The sequence below is a fragment of the Aethalodelphis obliquidens genome, unplaced genomic scaffold, assembly GCF_003676395.1.
Source record: "Aethalodelphis obliquidens isolate GAN/ISIS:26980383/991018 unplaced genomic scaffold, ASM367639v1 scaffold5, whole genome shotgun sequence".
Taxonomy (NCBI): domain Eukaryota; kingdom Metazoa; phylum Chordata; class Mammalia; order Artiodactyla; family Delphinidae; genus Aethalodelphis; species Aethalodelphis obliquidens.
Genome location: NW_020837949.1, coordinates 54,333,535 through 54,353,177, shown reverse-complemented (window position 1 = coordinate 54,353,177; position 19,643 = coordinate 54,333,535). Strand labels below are relative to the sequence as shown.

At 37.3% G+C, this 19,643-nt stretch overlaps 1 protein-coding gene across 5 annotated transcripts in view; it reads right to left on the bottom strand.

The window, feature by feature from the left end:
* Nucleotides 1–19,643, bottom strand: part of CDK14 (cyclin dependent kinase 14) — a 704,276-nt gene that overhangs the window by 210,260 nt on the left and 474,373 nt on the right. For all 5 annotated transcript variants that reach the window (XM_027102392.1, XM_027102393.1, XM_027102395.1 and 2 more), the window contains one exon: nt 17,461–17,581. In XM_027102392.1, the coding sequence (XP_026958193.1) occupies nt 17,461–17,581 (121 nt within the window). The remainder of the gene's footprint in view (nt 1–17,460; nt 17,582–19,643) is intronic.

Here is a 19,643-nt window from a genome sequence, read left to right as displayed (position 1 = left end):
AATTTTATTTCAGGAAATAAAATTTATGTATAAATAAAATAAATGTCTCCTTTAATTTGTTTCTATTGGGAATTTGAATCACTGTGTAATTATCAAGTGCTTAGACTAAATTTTTCAAGAAAAAGAACTGGTCACAAAAGCTTACAATTAAAGGTGTCACAGGATGCAGTGTGTTCAAAGTCTCATTTTAGGATTACTTACCAGGCAAGGTAATATATAAAACACCCACCCATGCTCACACATGTTTAATTCTTTTGAGCTCAAAATTTCCTAATTTAATTTATGCCACAGCTGTGTAAATATTTTTTTCATTATAATTCAAATCAAGATTTTAGGCAGAATTGATAACGCTTTGTCATTATGAGCAGAGACAGATAATTTTTTTAGTCCCGAAGGTCATACAATTTGGGAGTTCTCATTATGAATAAAAAAATTAGGTACAAAAGTGAATTTAGGGTGAGAAAACATAATAGAAACCATAAATTTTTTAAGGCTAACGAATATGGCAATAATACATAACTTGGAAAAATAATATAACATACTTATGAACTATCTGACACACCTCCCTAATACTTTTCTTTTTACAGTTTTGGCTGTATAATGTTCAATTACCTATTCTATGATAATTCTATAATATATTTTTCTATAAAGAGAACACAGAGATAATTTAGTCATTCCTCTAGCATAATGATAACTTTTATCTTTTCCTGATAGTATGGAAAAAGTGTGTGTGTGTTTTTTTTCTCCCATCTTCACTTATTATTGGTACAGTCATGTAAACGTTTAGGACTGTTGTCAATTTGGGCAAAACGTCTATCACGTGTCTCTCAAGTATGTATGCTATAAACACAATAATTCTAAAACATTCTACACAATTCCCACGATATTGGATAATGAGGTGATGGAGCCAGGAATGGGACCCGTGCATTCCAGGTAGAGAAAACAGGAGCTGATAACTGAGGAATATTGAGAGAGCCAAGTGCTAGTGTTATGGCTCTGCATGGAAAATGGAAGAAAAAGTTAAAAAGAGAGCCATAGACCATATTCTACTCTAAGAGGTTTGTGTCTTATTCCTAGGCTAGAAGTTCTCGATTTTTGTCTATATCCCAATATTCGTGGTGAATAAAGTTGGACATAACCGTGGAGAACCCAGTTGTTTTACTAGCTTTGAGGGCAGAAGCAATTACAACCACTAGTTGTAAAGCCACCAGAGTGACAGCTGAGCTTAGTGACCTGTTTCCAAAGAGTCAGGTGGGGGATGGAGAGTAACATTATAATGGAGGAACCAGAAAAACAGTACCTTAACCATGTGTTCAAGGTTAACATCATCAATGATAAGTCATGTTGATAGCATAGAGTCTTGACATGATGTGATGAGACTCATGTCACTTCACCTCTATGGTCTTCCTTCCCAAAACATGAGCCAAACCCAAACTGAGGGACGTTCTACAAAATACCTGACTAATACACCTCAGAACTGTCAAGGTTAAGAAAAACAGGGAAGTCTGAGAAACTATCATAACCCAGAGGAGGCTAAGGACACATGGCAACTACATGTAATGTGGTATCCTAAACGGGATCCTAAAACAGGAAAAGGAAATTAGGAGAAACTAGTGAAATAAAAATAAAGTTTGATTAATAGTAATGTACCATCGTGGGTTTCTTAGTTGTGACAAATGTACCATAGTAATGTAAGATATTATCAATAGGGAAACCAGGTGAGGAGTATGTAGGAACTCCTGTCTTTGCAAGTTTTCTATAAATATAAAACTCCTCTAAAATTAAAAGTTTATTTTAAAAAAGGCGAAATGAAGGAAGGCAGCCATCTCCTTGGGACCATATATAGAATCAGTCATTTTAAGTGGAAGAGCCATGGCATTTTGAGTTTTCCCTATATGAGAAAAAAAGAACCTGTGTACGTTTTTATAAACTTTTTCTTGGAATCAACACGAGCTGTCTAGAACTGCAGGCTAGAATGCGAAATGTCAAAGTTCGATCTTAAATAACTTGGGCAGCAAACTAATTAAAGATTAAGTAAGCTAGATATGAAGGTATTTGAAAACTGATGTACAAGCTCTATGGCAAAAGAATTCAAAATGAAAACATTTATCTAAACTACTAAATTTGGGGCAATGGTGAGGAGAGTGGAATGCAGAGAGAAAAAAGAAAATTCCCAAGGAGGGGGCAAGAACTTCTCTCCATCAGAGTAGGAAACATCAAGTTTAATGTCACTTCCTTGGGAAGGTTTCCTGATCAACCACTAGCTTAGGTCCCCTAACTCCATACTTCTCATATGACTTCCTCCAACTGTAATTTATTTACTTGTAAATATAATGGGCACTATCATCTTTCTCAGAACAAGAATTTGGTCTTTCACTTTTAAAGATACAGTTTAAATGAATCAGAGAGGTTTTTGCAATACAGCAGCCCTCCCCGACCTGAATCAAACAGAGTTGGTCACTACAGTCCCCAGCTCAGATGCAGTGTAATGCATCTGATTATTAAAGTCCTGTTGGGATGATATGGTGCAAGATAACTTTACATCTTTCAACTAAAATAGGTATTAATTAGATCCATTACCTCCCATATTCAAATAATACCTGCATTTGACACATGACATTGCAAGTGGAGTATACTCAATTTTCCCAAAAAACATTGTTACAAGATGCTAAATAACCCAATAAGCAATTAACCCACATGAAGAAGTACAAAACAGAACCTAGAGGTTATTATTTATCTACTTGACATGAACCTTATTTTGGTCATCAAAAAATAAAACATTGCTCTCCTTCTTCCCTAAGTCTCAGGGCAACAGTTTGGTTGAACCTCAATAGATAATGTAGAAAGACTTTAATATTTTAAAATATGGTGCGATTAAAATCTCAAAAAGAAAAAAAAAACCTCCTAAATTTTAGCTTCCAATTTCATCCATTTATTAGCAAAGGCTTGAGATTCCTTAGGATAGAGAGCTTTCGGCAGAGAGTAACAGTTTCACCCTCAAGTGGCAGCATTTAGCCACAGAGACCGGGAGGGATCACGACACAGCACAGCCCATGCACTGGAGAGGGTGCAGAGGGGACAGCGATCCACCCAGCTCACAGTATGACCATGAGGGAGACCAGCCCCATCTCCTGCAGACTTCCCTAATTGAAAGTTATGAGGCTTCAATCAAGTTATCATTTAGAGCCATTCAGAACCATCTGCACTGTCAAAACATTTGGAAAGAGGGCTGCAGATAAAGCCAGTGTCGGGCTGCATCTGACAGGAGGGCAGCAGATGAACAGAACCATAACTCGCCACAAGTCAGTACTTTTGCCTTTCTCTTCTTCAGCACTATGATGGCACCAGAAATCTCCTCAAAGCCTATGTGTTCATTGAAAAAAGGCATCTGAAGTAGTGTTTCTCACCTTTTAATGTATACACCAATCACATGGGGATCTTGTCAGAATGCAGATTCTAGTCACCTAGGTCTGGGTTGAAGCCTGAGATCTTGCATTTTTAACAACCATCTCAGCAATGCCGATATTGCTGTTCAGAAGACCAGAAACTGAAGAGCAAGAATCTAAAGGAATCTAGGTTAAGTCTGTGTTGAAAGCAGTTTTATAACTCAGATTAATTCTCTAAATATGTATTCAGGCTCCATCCAAGGGAACCACAAAGAAACAGGAGACTAATAAAATAAGTTAGATTAAATGCTAAACACAATCTGAATTTAACACATAGGGATGCAACACTAACTCAGAAAGGTTTCATGTTAATTAACCTAATAGGTAATTTTATTTAGCCATGCTTCACTGATATACATCATTATGTAATTAAAGATAGTGCAATTTGATGCACAAGGTGGACATTTATTTATCTTTTCTCTGTTGAAATATATATATATTTGTAAAATAGAACAAAGAGGGTTTTTTTCCCCTAGTTTAGCTTCTAAAAGATCAAAGTTTTTTAAAAAGTGGGTTTTTTTTGTTAAACTTGTATGAAAATGTATTACACATAACAAACGTGATCTTTTCATTTTGGCATCTGTAGTATTTGGAAAGTGAAAGATTAAAAAATTACATTTCACATGTCCTTGGTAGCTACTGAAGGGACTGAACTGATTCAACTGTCACTCACCATTTACTGTGGTTAGTGCTTCATTAGGCACAGATAGGCACAATATATCTTAGTCAGATACTTCTATGGAGCACGCAGCTCTCAAGGAATGAAAACAAAACCAATCCAAACACTAGACTGTGGGTGAAAGCCCATCTCAGAGAACATTCAGTTCAAAACAATAAACTTTTTATATATGGCGATACGTTAACATTTATTTTTCAAACTATGAAACAGAATTGTATCTCTAAGAATTGTACTTACAAATGAGGCATGTCAGAACAAAACCTAAACAAAAGCAAAGAATGAAGTACAGGAACCTAATGTAGTTCCATAAAGCTAAGGCCCAGGGTGGCCCGCTGCTGACTGGAGAGGAGGGACCAGGCAGTGAGAGGGAGCCCCTTACCAGCATCCACATCTGAAATAACACTGACCAGAAAGATCTAGAAGCCTAACCACCTTAAAGTACCAACTGGCAACAATGCTCATTAAGTTACAATGATAACTCTTGCTCATACATTTTAATATGCAGATATCTATGTTGATATATTTTAGTGTATATATTTCAGTATACATATATTTTGGTACATATATATTTTAGTGTATGTGCATGTGTGTACATATATACTTTATATATATTTATGCATAAATATATAATATAAAAATGTATACTTAAAATATGTATATATATATGTGTGTGTGTGTGTGTGTATATATATATATATTTTTTTTTTTAAATCACATTGCAAAGCTGTATTTTTGGTTTCTGGTGCAGTTACCTGAGCCAGAAATCCAGGAATCATCTGAAACCCTTGCCCTTCCCCTATCACTCTCATTCAATCGAGTTGTCACATCGTAACTATTCCTAAATATTTCTCCATTCTGGCTTCCAACCACTTTCCCCCACTCTCCATTTTTTCCTTTTTCTCTACCTGTTCTTAAACTCTGTCCCTCTTCCCTACCCACAAATATCAGTTGTTTCACCCCTTGGTGGGGTACTTTTGTCCATGGCCTGGCCAATGTATCCTCAACTCTAGCTTTGTTAACTTTGAAAGATGGCTCTGACGAGTCGGGCCAACTAATTACCACTTGGTGACACCTTCCGTGACCACCCCCCCCCCACCCTATCCTCAACTATCCACCAAGGATAAATTTATCACCTTCCCCTCTGAGCCACCACTGTACTGACTGTGTATCTGTGTTACAGCTTATTACACTGTTTTTCCTTCTGATCTTGAAGGCATGGAAGGATCTTTCTCATCTTTATAAGCCCCAGGACCTAACCTGGCACCTGGTACAAAATAGGTGTTCAATAAATATCTTTCAAATAAAAGAATGAATGAATGAATTATACAAACTATTCTGAGGAGTGTACACAAGAAACTGAAGTAGAGAAAGGAATTTGATTTAGAACTAATATCATCATATAAAATTAAACACTAGAAAAAATCAGTTCAGTCATGACATCAAAATATCTAAACCCTAACTTCATTTATGTCACTCTGAAGGAATTCCAATGGTCTCCATGGAAACCTCTGGTTCAGCAGTACAATTTACTCGATTGTTAAAATTTAGAGATAGAGGGACTTTAGAGAGTGCCTAAGACAATGCCTTGATTTTTACATGTAAAGAAACCATATTACATGTTTAAATGTCAGCCTCAGAACCTGAAGCTGTGACTCAGAATCCTGGGCCAGTGAGCCTTCGTTATGCCATGCCGCCTCCCCAGTTAGAATGACGCGTCTTTATTTGATCAGTCTGGTCAGATTAAAAAAGCAGAAACGGATATGGCAAATTCGTTCTCATTCCTTGTGACACAAATGCTAACAAGGATAAAAATATCAAAAGAAAGTCTATAAAATTAAGGTTTGGGCAGAAAAAAACCAATAAAACTATCCCTAAAGACTGAAGTCTATCACCATTGATAGTGTACTGAAAGAAGGATGGGTGTTTAAAGATGCTTGAAAATTTAAAACAGACTTCCATAGATAATGAAAACCCCAGAGATAAAGTCTTAAAATAACAGCCACACAGACTTCCCTGGTGGCACAGTGGTTAAGAATCCGCCTGCCAATGCAGGGGACACGGGTTCGATCCCTGGTCCAGGAAGATCCCACATGCCACGGAGCAACTAAGCCCGTGCACCACAACTACTGAGCCTGCAAACCACAACTACTGAGCCCATGCGCTGCAACTACTGAAGCCCGTATGCTCTAGAGCCCGTGCTCCTCAACAAGAGAAGCCACCGCAATGAGAAGCCCACACACCACAAAGAAGAGTAGCCCCCACTTGCCATAACTAGAGAAAGCTCGTGCGCAGCAACGAACACCCAACGCAGCCAATAAATAAATAAATAAATAAATAAAAGTAACAGCCACATATTATATAGATACCTGGGAATATTCAGACAGGAACATCCAGAAACCATTAACAATTGATACAAAAATTTAAATAGGAAAGGCCCTTACTGAGGACTACAATAAGGAAAAAATATAAAACTCAACATATTGCATTGAATAGCCGAGAAATATTATTTCTTGCACTATGGAACAACAAAGGAAGAGAGAGGTTCCATTCGGTTAGTCATTTAAAATGCTACCACAGAAAGCACTTCTCCAAGGAATAACTGCAGACCAGGCAGGACAGGAAAAAACAAATTAATAAGCTTTGCACATCTTTAATTTCTGTTTATATGACAGCTGATGCAAAACAAGGAAGTCATATTATAAGATTCCTCCCTGCAAATTTATTAATCGTCCTGCAATAATGTGGGGAATTAGGAAAAAATCGTTTATGGGTAATTATCTTAAAGATCAGAGCAAATGACACATTCAAGCAATCTTTTTAGAGAAACATATCTAGCATATCACAAAGACAAATCACTGCTGAAATCATGTAAATTACTCTCCTGAAAGAAGAATTCTGAACTTCAGTTTACAGAGTGGTAAATTGATACATTTAGTTCCAGTCATCAAATGGCATAGCTGTACTTAGATGGTCTGTGGTTAAGAATGCTGGAATGAACACCACTAAGGTATACGACTAGATGGATGATACTTGACAGGGAAATGTTTGACACCCATCTGCTATGACAACCCTCTTAGATAACACATGGAAGACCTGAAGGCAAAAACCTTCCCACCGTAAATCCTCATTGTCCATTTTTTGGTGAAGTCTGCGGCCTTCTTGGAATACACTCAAGGGCTTGCCCTGGAATGTGGCTGTATAGATTAGACAATGCATACAGACTACAATGTGAATGACGCCCCCGGAGTTGTGTGATGCTGTAACACTAGTGGGTGCTGCTGAAGGACAGGGACCAGGTCTTTTTCACTCTTGAACCTCTGGACATTCTGTAGGGTGTTGTTGAATGAATGAATGAATGGCTGAACATAATCATGTTGTGTAAGGGAGATCTTAGTGGGAAGGGGGCTGGCCCTGAGTCTCTAGAGGTTCTTTTTCCCTCTGTGCCACCACCAACCAGCTAGTGTGAACAGCATAACCAAGAATCTTCAGATTTGGGAGGTCGGGGTATAAAATGGCCATAAAACCTAATAAAACAAAATTATGAATTGATTTCACTGGGTTACTAAAATTCTGAAACAGTTTCTAAATTTAACATGTTAGGATTAAAAATAACAAACATGAAAATTTTTATAGTTGATATAATAAAGTTTTTCAATTTGTTGAGTCTACATTAGGCTATGAATATATTCTGTCTTCAGAAGCAAACATGGTGAAAGCTAGCTGTCAAGGAAGAACCACTGAATTTTCAATGAGAAAGAATAGAAATGCCTTGCCAGGCTCTACAGAAAATGCAATTATGTGAGTATCTCATTCTTAGAATCTACTGTCTCACATGGAAATACAGAGAAATATAAATGCCATACCAAAGATGAACAATCCACATGTGTACAGGAAAACAGGAAGCTACTCAGATTCTGTCCTTAGTAATTACTAAGTGCCTGTCACAGACTATAATTAAGTTTTGTTTTATATTTTAATGGAATTTAAAGCAGGCTGTTTCTTGGCCACTGATAGGCTAGTTTAGTTAAGTTTGACTTTCTTTTTCAATTATTGTACTATTTCTTTTTTTGCCCAATGTCATCTTTACCAATAGGAATCTAAGGACATTCAATTTGAAGACCAAAACTGGAAAACAAGAAAAACCCCAAATATCTAAGTTTATTGATTACATAATATAGTATCTAAAATCAAGAAAGCTACTAGTATATTTAAGTTACATTAATTCATAGAGCAGAATACCAGTAAATGAAAATGTGATTCCTAATTAAAGTACATGCTAGATAATGCAGTGTCCTGAGGAATTAAATCACAAACGTCACAATAGCACAGAGGTCCCCACTTTCATCCTTCAATGAACAGTATGAAGTAGACACCCAAGTCCCTTTACCAACAATGATGTTTATATAAGCCCCTAGCTTCTCTCCAATCACACTGTCATTCAATCATATCTTCCCTGTGCATGCAAGATAACAATCTACTTTTTCACCTTCATTGGATTAGAAACTTCATATTGACTGGAACATTTGTTGAAAGAGTTTCACTGATTGCTTTTGCTTGTTTTAATAGTAAGCTCATGGTGGATTCACGCATTGCCATTGATCAGAGAACTACCTTCTGCAATCACTTCTTTCAATTCATGTAAAATTTTTATCTTTTAAAAAACTATCATTTCACATTCTATTCCTTTCCATCACTAGCTTATCAGAAAGTGCTCAGCTTTCTTTTCACATTTGTTTTCATAAATAAAGTTGTCATCACTACATTAACAGTTAAATGGTAAGGATTATAAATTTCCACAACCACACTAAGAAGCTGGCAGTCAAGATGCTCCTGCCTGCACCATGCTGTTGATTGGCTCCCACCCATCAGGACTTGCAACTCAAATCTGTGGCCAAGCAAAGTCACAATTTTCTCTAGGACAAGAACCTTAGCAGTCAACTGTCCATAAGTAAAGCCACGAATATTAAATTATCAACAAGAGTAGGACATTCGGTAAAAGGTACACAAACTCCCCCTCCCTCCCAAAAGTGACTGAAGTGTCAGTTAAGGAATAACATTTTAAACAAGGATAAAATAGATAGATGAGGACACACAAGAAGATGAGAGAGAATTTTTTTCATAAGTTGTGGATGAAGGTGTAGCAATCTAGGCAGACCATAGGCAGCTACAACTTCTCAAGTTATAGACTGAGTATTTACCTACAACAACTTAGAAAAGGCACACAGCTTGGATACATAAGTTCTAGAAAGTGTAAAGGTGAGTCTGACAACTGGAAATAGGGTGGAGGATTGAATGTTTGTACAAACCAATTGACCCATAGGCCTTCTCTGACCATCTCTCACCCCAACCCACCAGCAGGACACTGAGTGTTTATCCTCTGGAGAAATTAAATCCAAAAGTCCTCAAATTGAGGATAAAACGTGAGAGCAGAGTGAGGCACAGGGCTGAAAAAAGGGAAATTAAGTAAAAAATGTGTTTAATTGGTCTGTGTATCTAATTGGCACCAACAGAAAAAGATACAATCAAAGCTCATTATCAAGCAATTTCAGAATACCAGGGACAGATATAAGAAGCTAATACTTGCCAGGGAGAAAGTATGATGAGGCACACAAATGCTTGCAAATCTGAACGGAATCAGACTTTTCAGTAGCAATACTAGAAGCTCTAAAGAAAGTAAGCAATACATTCAAAATTCTGAGGGGAAAAAAAACCCTCATTATATACTCAACCAAAGTTTATCAATCATGTGTGGGAGCAGCATAAAGACATTTTGAGAAAACTAAGAGTTTGAAACTTGTATTTCTAACACATTCTTTCTTAGGAAACTAAAGGAGGAAGACAAGGAATCCAGGAAAAAAGGAATCTATAATCAGTAAAGGTCAGAAGGAAAATGAATCCAACCCAGAACAGACTCTGATGAATTTACTACTTACAGAGGTGTAACAGAACTAATAAGACATACTGAAACACTAAGAGGCTAGCAACAGCAGGAAGTCATTACTTGCCTTAGAATTAAAAGCCGGGAATTCCCTGGAGGTCCAGTGGATAGGACTCCATACTCTCACTGCCGAGGACCCAGGTTGCCATGTGGCACAGCCAAACCCACCCCCCCCCCAAAAAAAAACCTAAAAGCCATTATTGGCCCTAGGATCATAAAGGCCAAATGTTATGGAAATCTACTGACAGCTAGAGCCATGAAAAAGTGCTTCCGCACAGAAGCTGTAGTTAGCCATTCCGAGAAATACAGGTTAAAGCAGGGAAGAAGTAGGGATGAATATATTCAATCCTCATACTTTTCCATTGCCTGAACTCGATTGGGAACCAGTAGCCAAGGCAGCTTGGAGGATGTATTCCCTAGGGGTTAGTCATCCAGGACATAGGGCAGGGAAGAAGAGGGTAGAGAACAGATTTGGAGGGAAACAGAGAACAACTAGCTTAGGACCTACAACAACAGGAGAGGGGGGAAACGGAAGTCCTAAGATGACAGATGTTCAGCTGTGCTAAGGCAAGACATCAGAGAGCCGAGAGAGGAAAGTTTCAAGGAAAAGGTTGAGGGAGGGAGATGTCAAGAAAATTAAATGGAATTGACAGATCTGCTGATGTGTTTGAGCATTTGGAAAATATTTTCCATATATAATCGACAGATCTTTTATGACTATAAATAACAGTAGGGACAAGGACAACTAAACTAATAAAAAGCAGAGACAATTATAAAGTCCAGGAAAAACCAAAGGTTATACAAGAAAGAATACATAATCATGAATACTACTTGACTTCACCATGAATAATATTAATATTTACATATTAATATTTCAAAATGTGATATAGATTCTATGTTGGGAGAATGAGATGAAGGTGGAGTTGGGGGAAGGTTGATGGAAGAAAGTTAAATCTTTGTCTACTATACACCTACTTAGTAGCAATGTCTAAAATAGTAACTTAGAGATGGCAATATAAACAATTATTTAAGACATGTGGAGATAGATCCTAAAAGAGTTGAAAGTAGTAGTTACTTCTGAGAAATAGGATTAGAGGATGAGAATGAGTGAAGCAGGAGATTACTACTTTTGTTATTGTTACTACTGTGGCAGCTATTAGTAACTAGTTATATCTGAAATAGGTTTAATTATTAAAATTTTCTGATTTGGAAACTAAAGATAAGGATAGTTAAGCGATCTGATCAACTAAATTCACACAGATAAGGAGTGGCAGAGCCTAATTTAGGCTTTCAACGTATTTTCTACGATAACATGGCCTCCTTTATACAGCAAACCACTGTTAGTTACCTTGATCAGAGAATCAATAGCTACATGAAAAAACACACAACTTGTAAAACATAAAAGGCACTAGTGAACATCCAATGCTCTCCAAACTTGGAGTACTAACATATATTTCCGAATTAAACGCACGTGCACACACACACACGCGTAAGATGCGAACATCCTGGGCCAAAATTTCTAATTCTCCAGACATAGACAGTATGTGAATCTCCCTAAAACCAAATACAACAGCTTCTATTTCTTTGATATATTCTATAGCACCCTTGGATTGTATACTTTAATAGAAATACAAAATATTTAGCTTGGCTGGTTGATGTTCCAAAAGCTGAATAAGAACACTATTTTCAACATTTATGGAGTCATATATTTCTTAAAGAATTTCCGCATTTATCCATCTCTTGCAGCTATGAACCAGTGAGGCAGCTAAGTATACCAAGGGCTATCTTAGTATCATGAAACTTAGTCATTGTGATTGGCTATTTAAATATTATCCAGGGCTTCCCTGGTGGCGCAGTGGTTGAGAGTCCGCCTGCCGAAGCAGGGGACACGGGTTCGTGCCCCGGTTCGGGAAGATCCCACATGCCGCGGAGTGGCTGGGCCTGTGAGCCATGGCCACTGAGCCTGCACATCCGGAGTCTGTGCTCCGCAACGGGAAAGGCCACAAAAAGTGAGGGCCCCGGATAACAAAAAAAAAAAAAAAAAAATTATCCAAAAACCAGTTGTGGGTGACCAATTACTTTGCCAACTTTGATACAAGTGGGGGGATTTTTATTTGTTTTAAAAATATTTAGTAGTGAAAACTACATATACAATGTCTCATTTTATATGTTATGATTCAGCCAGCCCATCATTAACAAGTGACCAAACACATCCATTGAAAACACACATACACTCTCTCTCACAAACACACGCTGATAAACAACATGGGATGTAATAACCATAACCACGCTAAGCTTCTGATAGGATAAGAGAACAGGTTCCCTTCAGCATTCCAAAGCCATCACTAAATGCAGCACTGTGGCAGCCACTCCATAATGTCATAATAATCTAATATTATAGAACTGTACTTTTGGAGACAATTTGTTATAAAGCAATGTAACAGAAGTTTTCCACAAGGAATAGTTTGTAGCCAGCACTCCTTTGGTGTGAATTGAGCACTCAAATGCATTGTCTCTTCTGACTACTAGTATTTAGCAAATTATTGCTCCAGTGCTTTATGAGTAAGAGGACCACAGGTCACAGTTATATCCCTGTTTTACACCTATTGTCCTAGCAGAATTACTATTAACTCTAAAAAGTATCCTGGTATGGACAATATACTCTATGGTCATCGCAATTTTAAGGGACTTCAGTAGTGGGAGTGGCTCAGAAAGTACGGCTGCCACCAGGAGCTCAGCTTTTGTCCCCCAGACACCCTTCTGACTATCCCTGTTCTTTTGTCATGTTCCATTGCATTGTCAGTGGCTACACTGGCAAGTCATTTGGATCATGTATTATTTGAGCAGCTCTCAAGATCTCTTAAAGAGTTGTTACTTTTGAGAGTGACTAATCTGAATCCCCCTTGGTCTCATGACCTGATTAATTAGAAAATGTGTAAATAATGTTGATAGATGATTTTATGTAGCCCATGAACTCAAATTCTCAGTTTTTACTAGCATTCTTTTTAAATGGACACATTCGTTTTAGCAGAAGCGGTAAATGAGTAATGGTTAGAAATTGTGAAAATACTTGCCAGTATAGATATTGGTCTCATGAAAATGTATTCAATCCAATGATTCATGTCTTAAGTTTATTTCAAAAAAACTCCACCCTGAATAAAATTATATAATATAGACTATTGATGTGAGGAGAGAAAGGAGTCTGCAAGGCTGTTGTGTGAGAGGGAAAGCCATCTACTTTGTTTGAAATATGCAAAGGATCCAACGTGACTCAGATCATAACCTAAATTCTCAAAGAGGTATTTTACTTACTTGTGTTTTGGAATCACTTTACTAGTAAAATAAAAAACAACTGCTTATAAATCATCTTAAGAGATTATGTAATATGTTATAAGGAGAAAGGGCTTTGGAGTAGGTTAGCTCTGAGTTTGAATGTCAGCTCTATTTACTAACTATGACCCTTACTCTCTTATTTAGTCTCCCTGGGTTTTGTTTTCTTTCACTGTATCATAGAACAGTAGGTAAGTAATTAAAATGCATAAGAGGACTTAGAATACAGTTTGTGTTCAGTAAAAGTATCTATTATTGTTACCATTATTACTATTGCTTAAGACAATTTATGGTTCTTTCTCTTAAAACACTGGTAAACAAGCCTGAGTCCTTAGGAAGCTTTATTTTATTACATAAATTTCCTTGGTTCAGGAGAGATCATTAAGGATGATGGCAGAACTCTATATTGCCAGTATGTATGGTGATTAGGCTTATTTAATAAAATGAATGCTAAATGGCCTTATAATATTCAATAAATAGGCAATTTCTTTTCTGATATATGCAAAATCAATTTTGATGCAGATGTTTTTCTATATATCAAGATCGGTATGGAAATTTTCTTCTAACCACCCAGCTGCTACAATGTTAAATAAATTAATTTTAATCCTAAATCAGAAATGCTATAGAGAAAAGGGTGATTTAATATGCAATCTCATTACATTTGACAGGTTTATTTATAAATGATTTGCCCCACATTTTGACAAGCATAGTTAATATGTTAATTAGCTTTGAAAAAGATGATGAAAGGGAGAGACTGACATGCTATCATTCTTTACACACCATGTTGGGGAGCACTGGAACTGACACAAGGTGGTATCACTATATATTGTGCCCCCCCCAAAGCACCATGATGATGAGATATTTATTAGCTACAGATTAATTTAGTCACTATGCTAAAAATTAATCCCTTAAAATAATCCCAAGTGACCTTCTGCTTTAGAAAACAAATGCCATTCTAAACATATTTATGAGCTTCTATAAAGGAATATAAGGCTTATTAAGAGCAATGACCTCGACAGCTAGAGCAGAACTCCTTGACAAGGGAGGAACTACACAGATAAGCTCCTTTTCACATTTGCACTTCTCTTAATGTGGTTTTCAGTACTTGGTAAGCCTTTTTGGTTTAGAAGCTTAAAGATGATGTCCTATGCCTTGACTTTCAAAGAGTTATAAAATCCAAGAATTAAGGGAAGCTATACATGACACAAAGTCCAATTTGATTCCTCTGCTTAAACCCTCCTTCACAGAGGCAGACAAAGGTATCATAAAGCTATCTTTCTTGATGAGTTCTCAAATCACACACTATATTCATACATCACCACCATGCTGGAGACCTAGAGCAGTAAATCATAACAGGGAGAGCTCTGACTTCCATCACTTGCTGCCAATGTTAATGAGTAAGTGTCTTCATTAATATGTTTATTGCCCGAAGCTATTTAAACAGAAAACTGGAAATTGTAACACTGTGTAGGGATCGTTAGTTTTTAGTTACTACCCCACTGCCCCAGGATGGTAAATGAACTGTAAAAATAGCCTGAAACCACTGCCACCTGCCCCCCTGCTACTGTCTATGGGTGAATATTTGTACTTCTCTTTGGTGCAGCTGAGCCATGACTAAATTATAGTCCCATTTCTAGATCTTTGAATACCCAGCATCAAGGTCACTAATTATGCAAAAATCATTGCCCTGTGAACTTTTCTCTAACTGGAAAAATACATACGTTTTACCTGACTCATAGGAAAATAACAAAATGGCTTTTAGAAAATGGCTTGGAATGAAATCAGATTCAGAGTGACAGGCATAGCACAGACATAACTCAGATTTTAGGGCTTAGAAATGTAGAGCCAATAAGCATGGGAAACTGCTCCAACATAACACATTTACTATTTGCTTTTGGCAATGAATAATATTGGCATGCAGACAAAAGGGCATTTGGGGTCTATTAGTTTATATCAGTTTTCCTCCCTTCCACTTAAATAACCATCTTCTTCTTATGCTTCATTATGTCTCTGCTTAAAGCAAATTGGCAGAAAGCAACCAAGCCTTCTTCCTTAAGAGAATGGACACCAACAGGCACATACATGTCACAGAAAGGTTGAGGGCAGGGCGAGTGGAGAGGCACAGACTGGAAGTCAAACATTATATATCACAAACAGACATATTAGCAAGTCCCAATCCATGCGGTTCTCTGTACTTTAAAGAGCACTTTCAAAGGTTTGGGAAAAATTAGCCACTAGTGTATAAAAAATAGCTTCTCCTCATTCTGAGGGTAGAGTCTTAACTGCACTGCCAAGCAACTAAGACAAAACTGGCTCCAAGCCACAAATATTTCCAAACTATGTTCTATTAGCAGAGTCCTTAACTGACCTCACTGAAAAACAATCTAGAATTTCCATTCTCAAAACGTAGAGAAAAACACTCTATAACTCATACAGATCTACACCACAGAAAAATAAATATATCCACGTGTACACAAAATGTTGCATATATTTTCAGTGGCTTTACAGATGCCCAAATCCCATTCCTAAGGGGTTGTTGGAATCTAAATTAAGTAAATCTACACTGTACCCTACATCACAAGGAACTTGATTATTTTCTCTCCATAAAATGTTCGGATCAGGGCTTCCCTGGTGGCACAGTGGTTAAGATTCCGCCTGCCAATGCAGGCAGAATGGGTTCAAGCCCTGGTCTGAGAAGATCCCACATACCACGGAGCAACTAAGCCCATGCACCACAACTACTGAGCCTGTGCTCTAGAGCCCGTGAGTCACAACTACTGAGCCCACGTGCCACAGCTACTGAAGCCTACATGCCTAGAGCCTGTGCTCTGCAACAAAAGAAGCCACCGCAATGAGAAGCCTGCGCACCACAATGAAGAGTAGCCCCTGCTCGCTGCAACTAGAGAAAGTCCGCATGCAGCAACGAAGACCCAACGCAGACAAAAAGAAAGGAAGGAAGGAAGGAAGAGAGGGAGAGAGGGAGAGAGGGAGAGAGAGAGGGAGGGAGAGAGGGAGGGAGGGAGGGAGGGAGGAAGGGAGGAAGGGAGGAAGGGAGGAAGGAAGTTTGGATTAAAAATATCAGGGAAGAAGCCAAGCCTCATCACAGCCTAATTTACTAAAAGTCAAGATTATTTAGGGTAGAGCAGTGAAGTAAGTACAGGGCAAGAAGATAAATGACACATGCTGAAGCTTTATTGAGGTCATAAACATTATGTGAACATGTAGCTGAATTCTGTATGTAGGGCATCATCATTCATGGAAGATGATTCATGCTATCAAATAGCCATGTGCTATGTGAACTGTTTTACTCTAAACACAATTGTGAGTCTAGAAAAGGGATTTTTCTATTAATAAATGACCTTTTCAACATTCACTATTAAGCCTTTCTGATTGCTAAAAAGAAGGTTATTCCCTTATTTGATTTACATCACACTAGACTGGAAACTCATCATAGTTTATCATTAATAATAATTACACATTAAACCTTGCCACTCTTTGGGCCTCCTATAATAGAATTTTGAGTTTTGCTAAACCACTGTGTAAAACTGTGACTCTATTGAAATTAAACTTACTCTGATATTTTTAAAAAGTAATCATTTAATTTCATTTTGGATAATTGGTACCAACAGTTTTCAGGGGTATATTGTACCAAATTTAGTACCTTACAGTCACAGCAAAATTTTCAGACCACTTATCTGATTTCTGTTGTGAATTTAAACATGCTCCTACAACTTCCAACCTATGCTGCTGTTTGGAGATATACACTTCCTTGTTATAAAATAAATCTACAAACTAAGACCCTTAGGGAGAAAAATCACCAAACTGACAGCTAGAAAAATGTCTCTGCCCCTGTCCATCAAGAACCATTAGCAGACACCATCTGTAAGGGAGTCCCTGATTAGGGAACATTCCCAATTATGTTTTCAAAAACTCCAGTGGTATTGCCACACACAGGCCAACACTCCAGCACCATTAATCTTCATTCAGACTGTTAGGATGTTTGTCTAGGCTTGACCCAGACCAAGCACTATAGATAAATTAGCTAGAGTAAAGCTTCCATTTCTCACCACATGTCAAGGCAGGTGGAATATTCTGTCGAGCCCAGGAGGACATCTGGAGGTCTGTACCACAAGGTAACCACTTCATTGGAGTATGTGTGGCTAGGGACGGATTTTGCTCTTGCAAGACCTGTGGGTTACATGAAACATAAAGAAGTTTAATAGGCATTAATAAAACAAGGGAATTTAAATTTGAATGTTCACAGTTTTAAAAGGTCAAAGGTGATATTATAATACAGAATCACGAATGCAATGTCAAGGTTACTAGAAAGGTTGGGGAAAGCATTGTTGTGGTCTACCTGTTTCAAATACATGCTAATAACCAATAAATCATTTATATTTCCTAATACAGCACCAAGAATCTAAAAAAAAGTATCCCAGGAGAGTAAACAAACAATTCATAAACTATTTGATACTATGCAGAAGCTTGGAAATCTCCTGGACTTTCCAAAGAATGTCTCATGGTACTTTAGTTCTGAGAGTTACAAATAAGTGTGATATGGAAAAGTCCCAAGGTCAAATACCTTTGAGAAAAGATGGTTTAAAAAGTAAAACAGGTTTCCGTACTGTGAGACTTCTCAGTGCCCTTAATTTTTCTAATGTGTACGGTGAATCTGAAAGATAAGAATATGACTCTTTTCTCAAAGGGTTTTTCCAAAACTTCTTTTGGTTTTAGGGTTCTATCAAACACTCACTAAGAAATGCTTATTCAGGAGGTTCACTTGAAAACCACATAAAAAATAATTATAAAGGAACAGTTAAATAAATCTGGTATGTGGAAATGATGAGATACCATATAATAAATTAAATTGTTTTCTAAGAATGTTTAAAAATTGGGAAAGTGGTCACAATAAAATGTTAAGTGATAAATTACATGCAGTTTGACCTCACAACCATAAATATTTATGCACTGAAAAAAGACTGGTGGAAAATATATTTAAATAACCTTAGTGGTTAGTTCTGGAATACAAGATTATCTGTTTGTTTTTTTTTGCGGTACGCGGGCCTCTCACTGTTGTGGCCTCTCCTGTTGTGGAGCACAGGCTCCGGACGCGCAGGCTCAGCGGCCATGGCTCACAGGCCCAGCCGCTCCGCGGCATGTGGGATCTTCCCGGACCGGGGCACAAACCCGTGTCCCCTGCATCGGCAGGCGGACTCTCAACCACCGCGCCACCAGGGAAGCCCTGGTTTTTTAATTTAATAAGTTTTTCTGAGTTTTTTTCCAAGTTTTCTACAATTAATACATAATTCCTTTAAAAAACACAAAATCTATAGATACTATTTTTTTAAGAGAAAAAATCTGTGATAGCTTTCTATCTGGGTATGTTCATTAATGACAAGTGTAAAGTATTATTTATCACTGTGATGCTCAAAGCGAATAAACATTTTTACAGTGAATCTACCATATTTATTTTAATGTTTTGATTATTTAAATTTTTATGTAGTACTTAGGAACATAACTTTTCTCAGTTTATTAAACACTTGGTATTCCCTTTACTGTATTATATGTAAATGTTAAAATTAATAGAGCATCTGGTGAGAAGATGAATTTCTAATTAGCTCAACTATGGTTACAATAACTCAATTTTTCCTACCATGCAGTTTTTATAACAACACAATGGCGTATTATAAATTGACTAATGTTTATAAGTATTCCATATTAAAATATACAGATTATACACACACAAACGTACCTACACATGTACTGTCCCTAACTTTTCTGCACATGAATAGAATAACTATTTCTGATAACAGATTTCCATAATAACCTCTACTCCTTTTCTCTGCAAGGTTTTATCCTACCTCAAAGCAGGCAAAACTGAACAACAGATAAAACAGTCAGGGTGGTAAAGTGTTTCCAGAGTTTAGTAATCTCATCAAAAAGTTTAGTTCCTCAAATGAGCATGTTTCTATACAGACTAAAGAGCTAATAAGCACAAGTCCTGAAGTAGGTTCTGACTCGTTCCATATGCTGTTGTCAAGGCAAATGGGATGCCAAAAACATTCAGGCTGGATTCCCTTGGTTTTGCCAAGTCCCTGTTGACGGAAAGCTAGGCCAGAGGGATAGGAGAATTTAAGAATATGAGATTTTCTTTGACAGCTCAGAAGACCAGACTGGTTACAGAAAATTGTGATACCCCCAGTATTTTTTTTTTTTTTTTTGCGGTACGCGGACCTCTCACTGCTGTGGC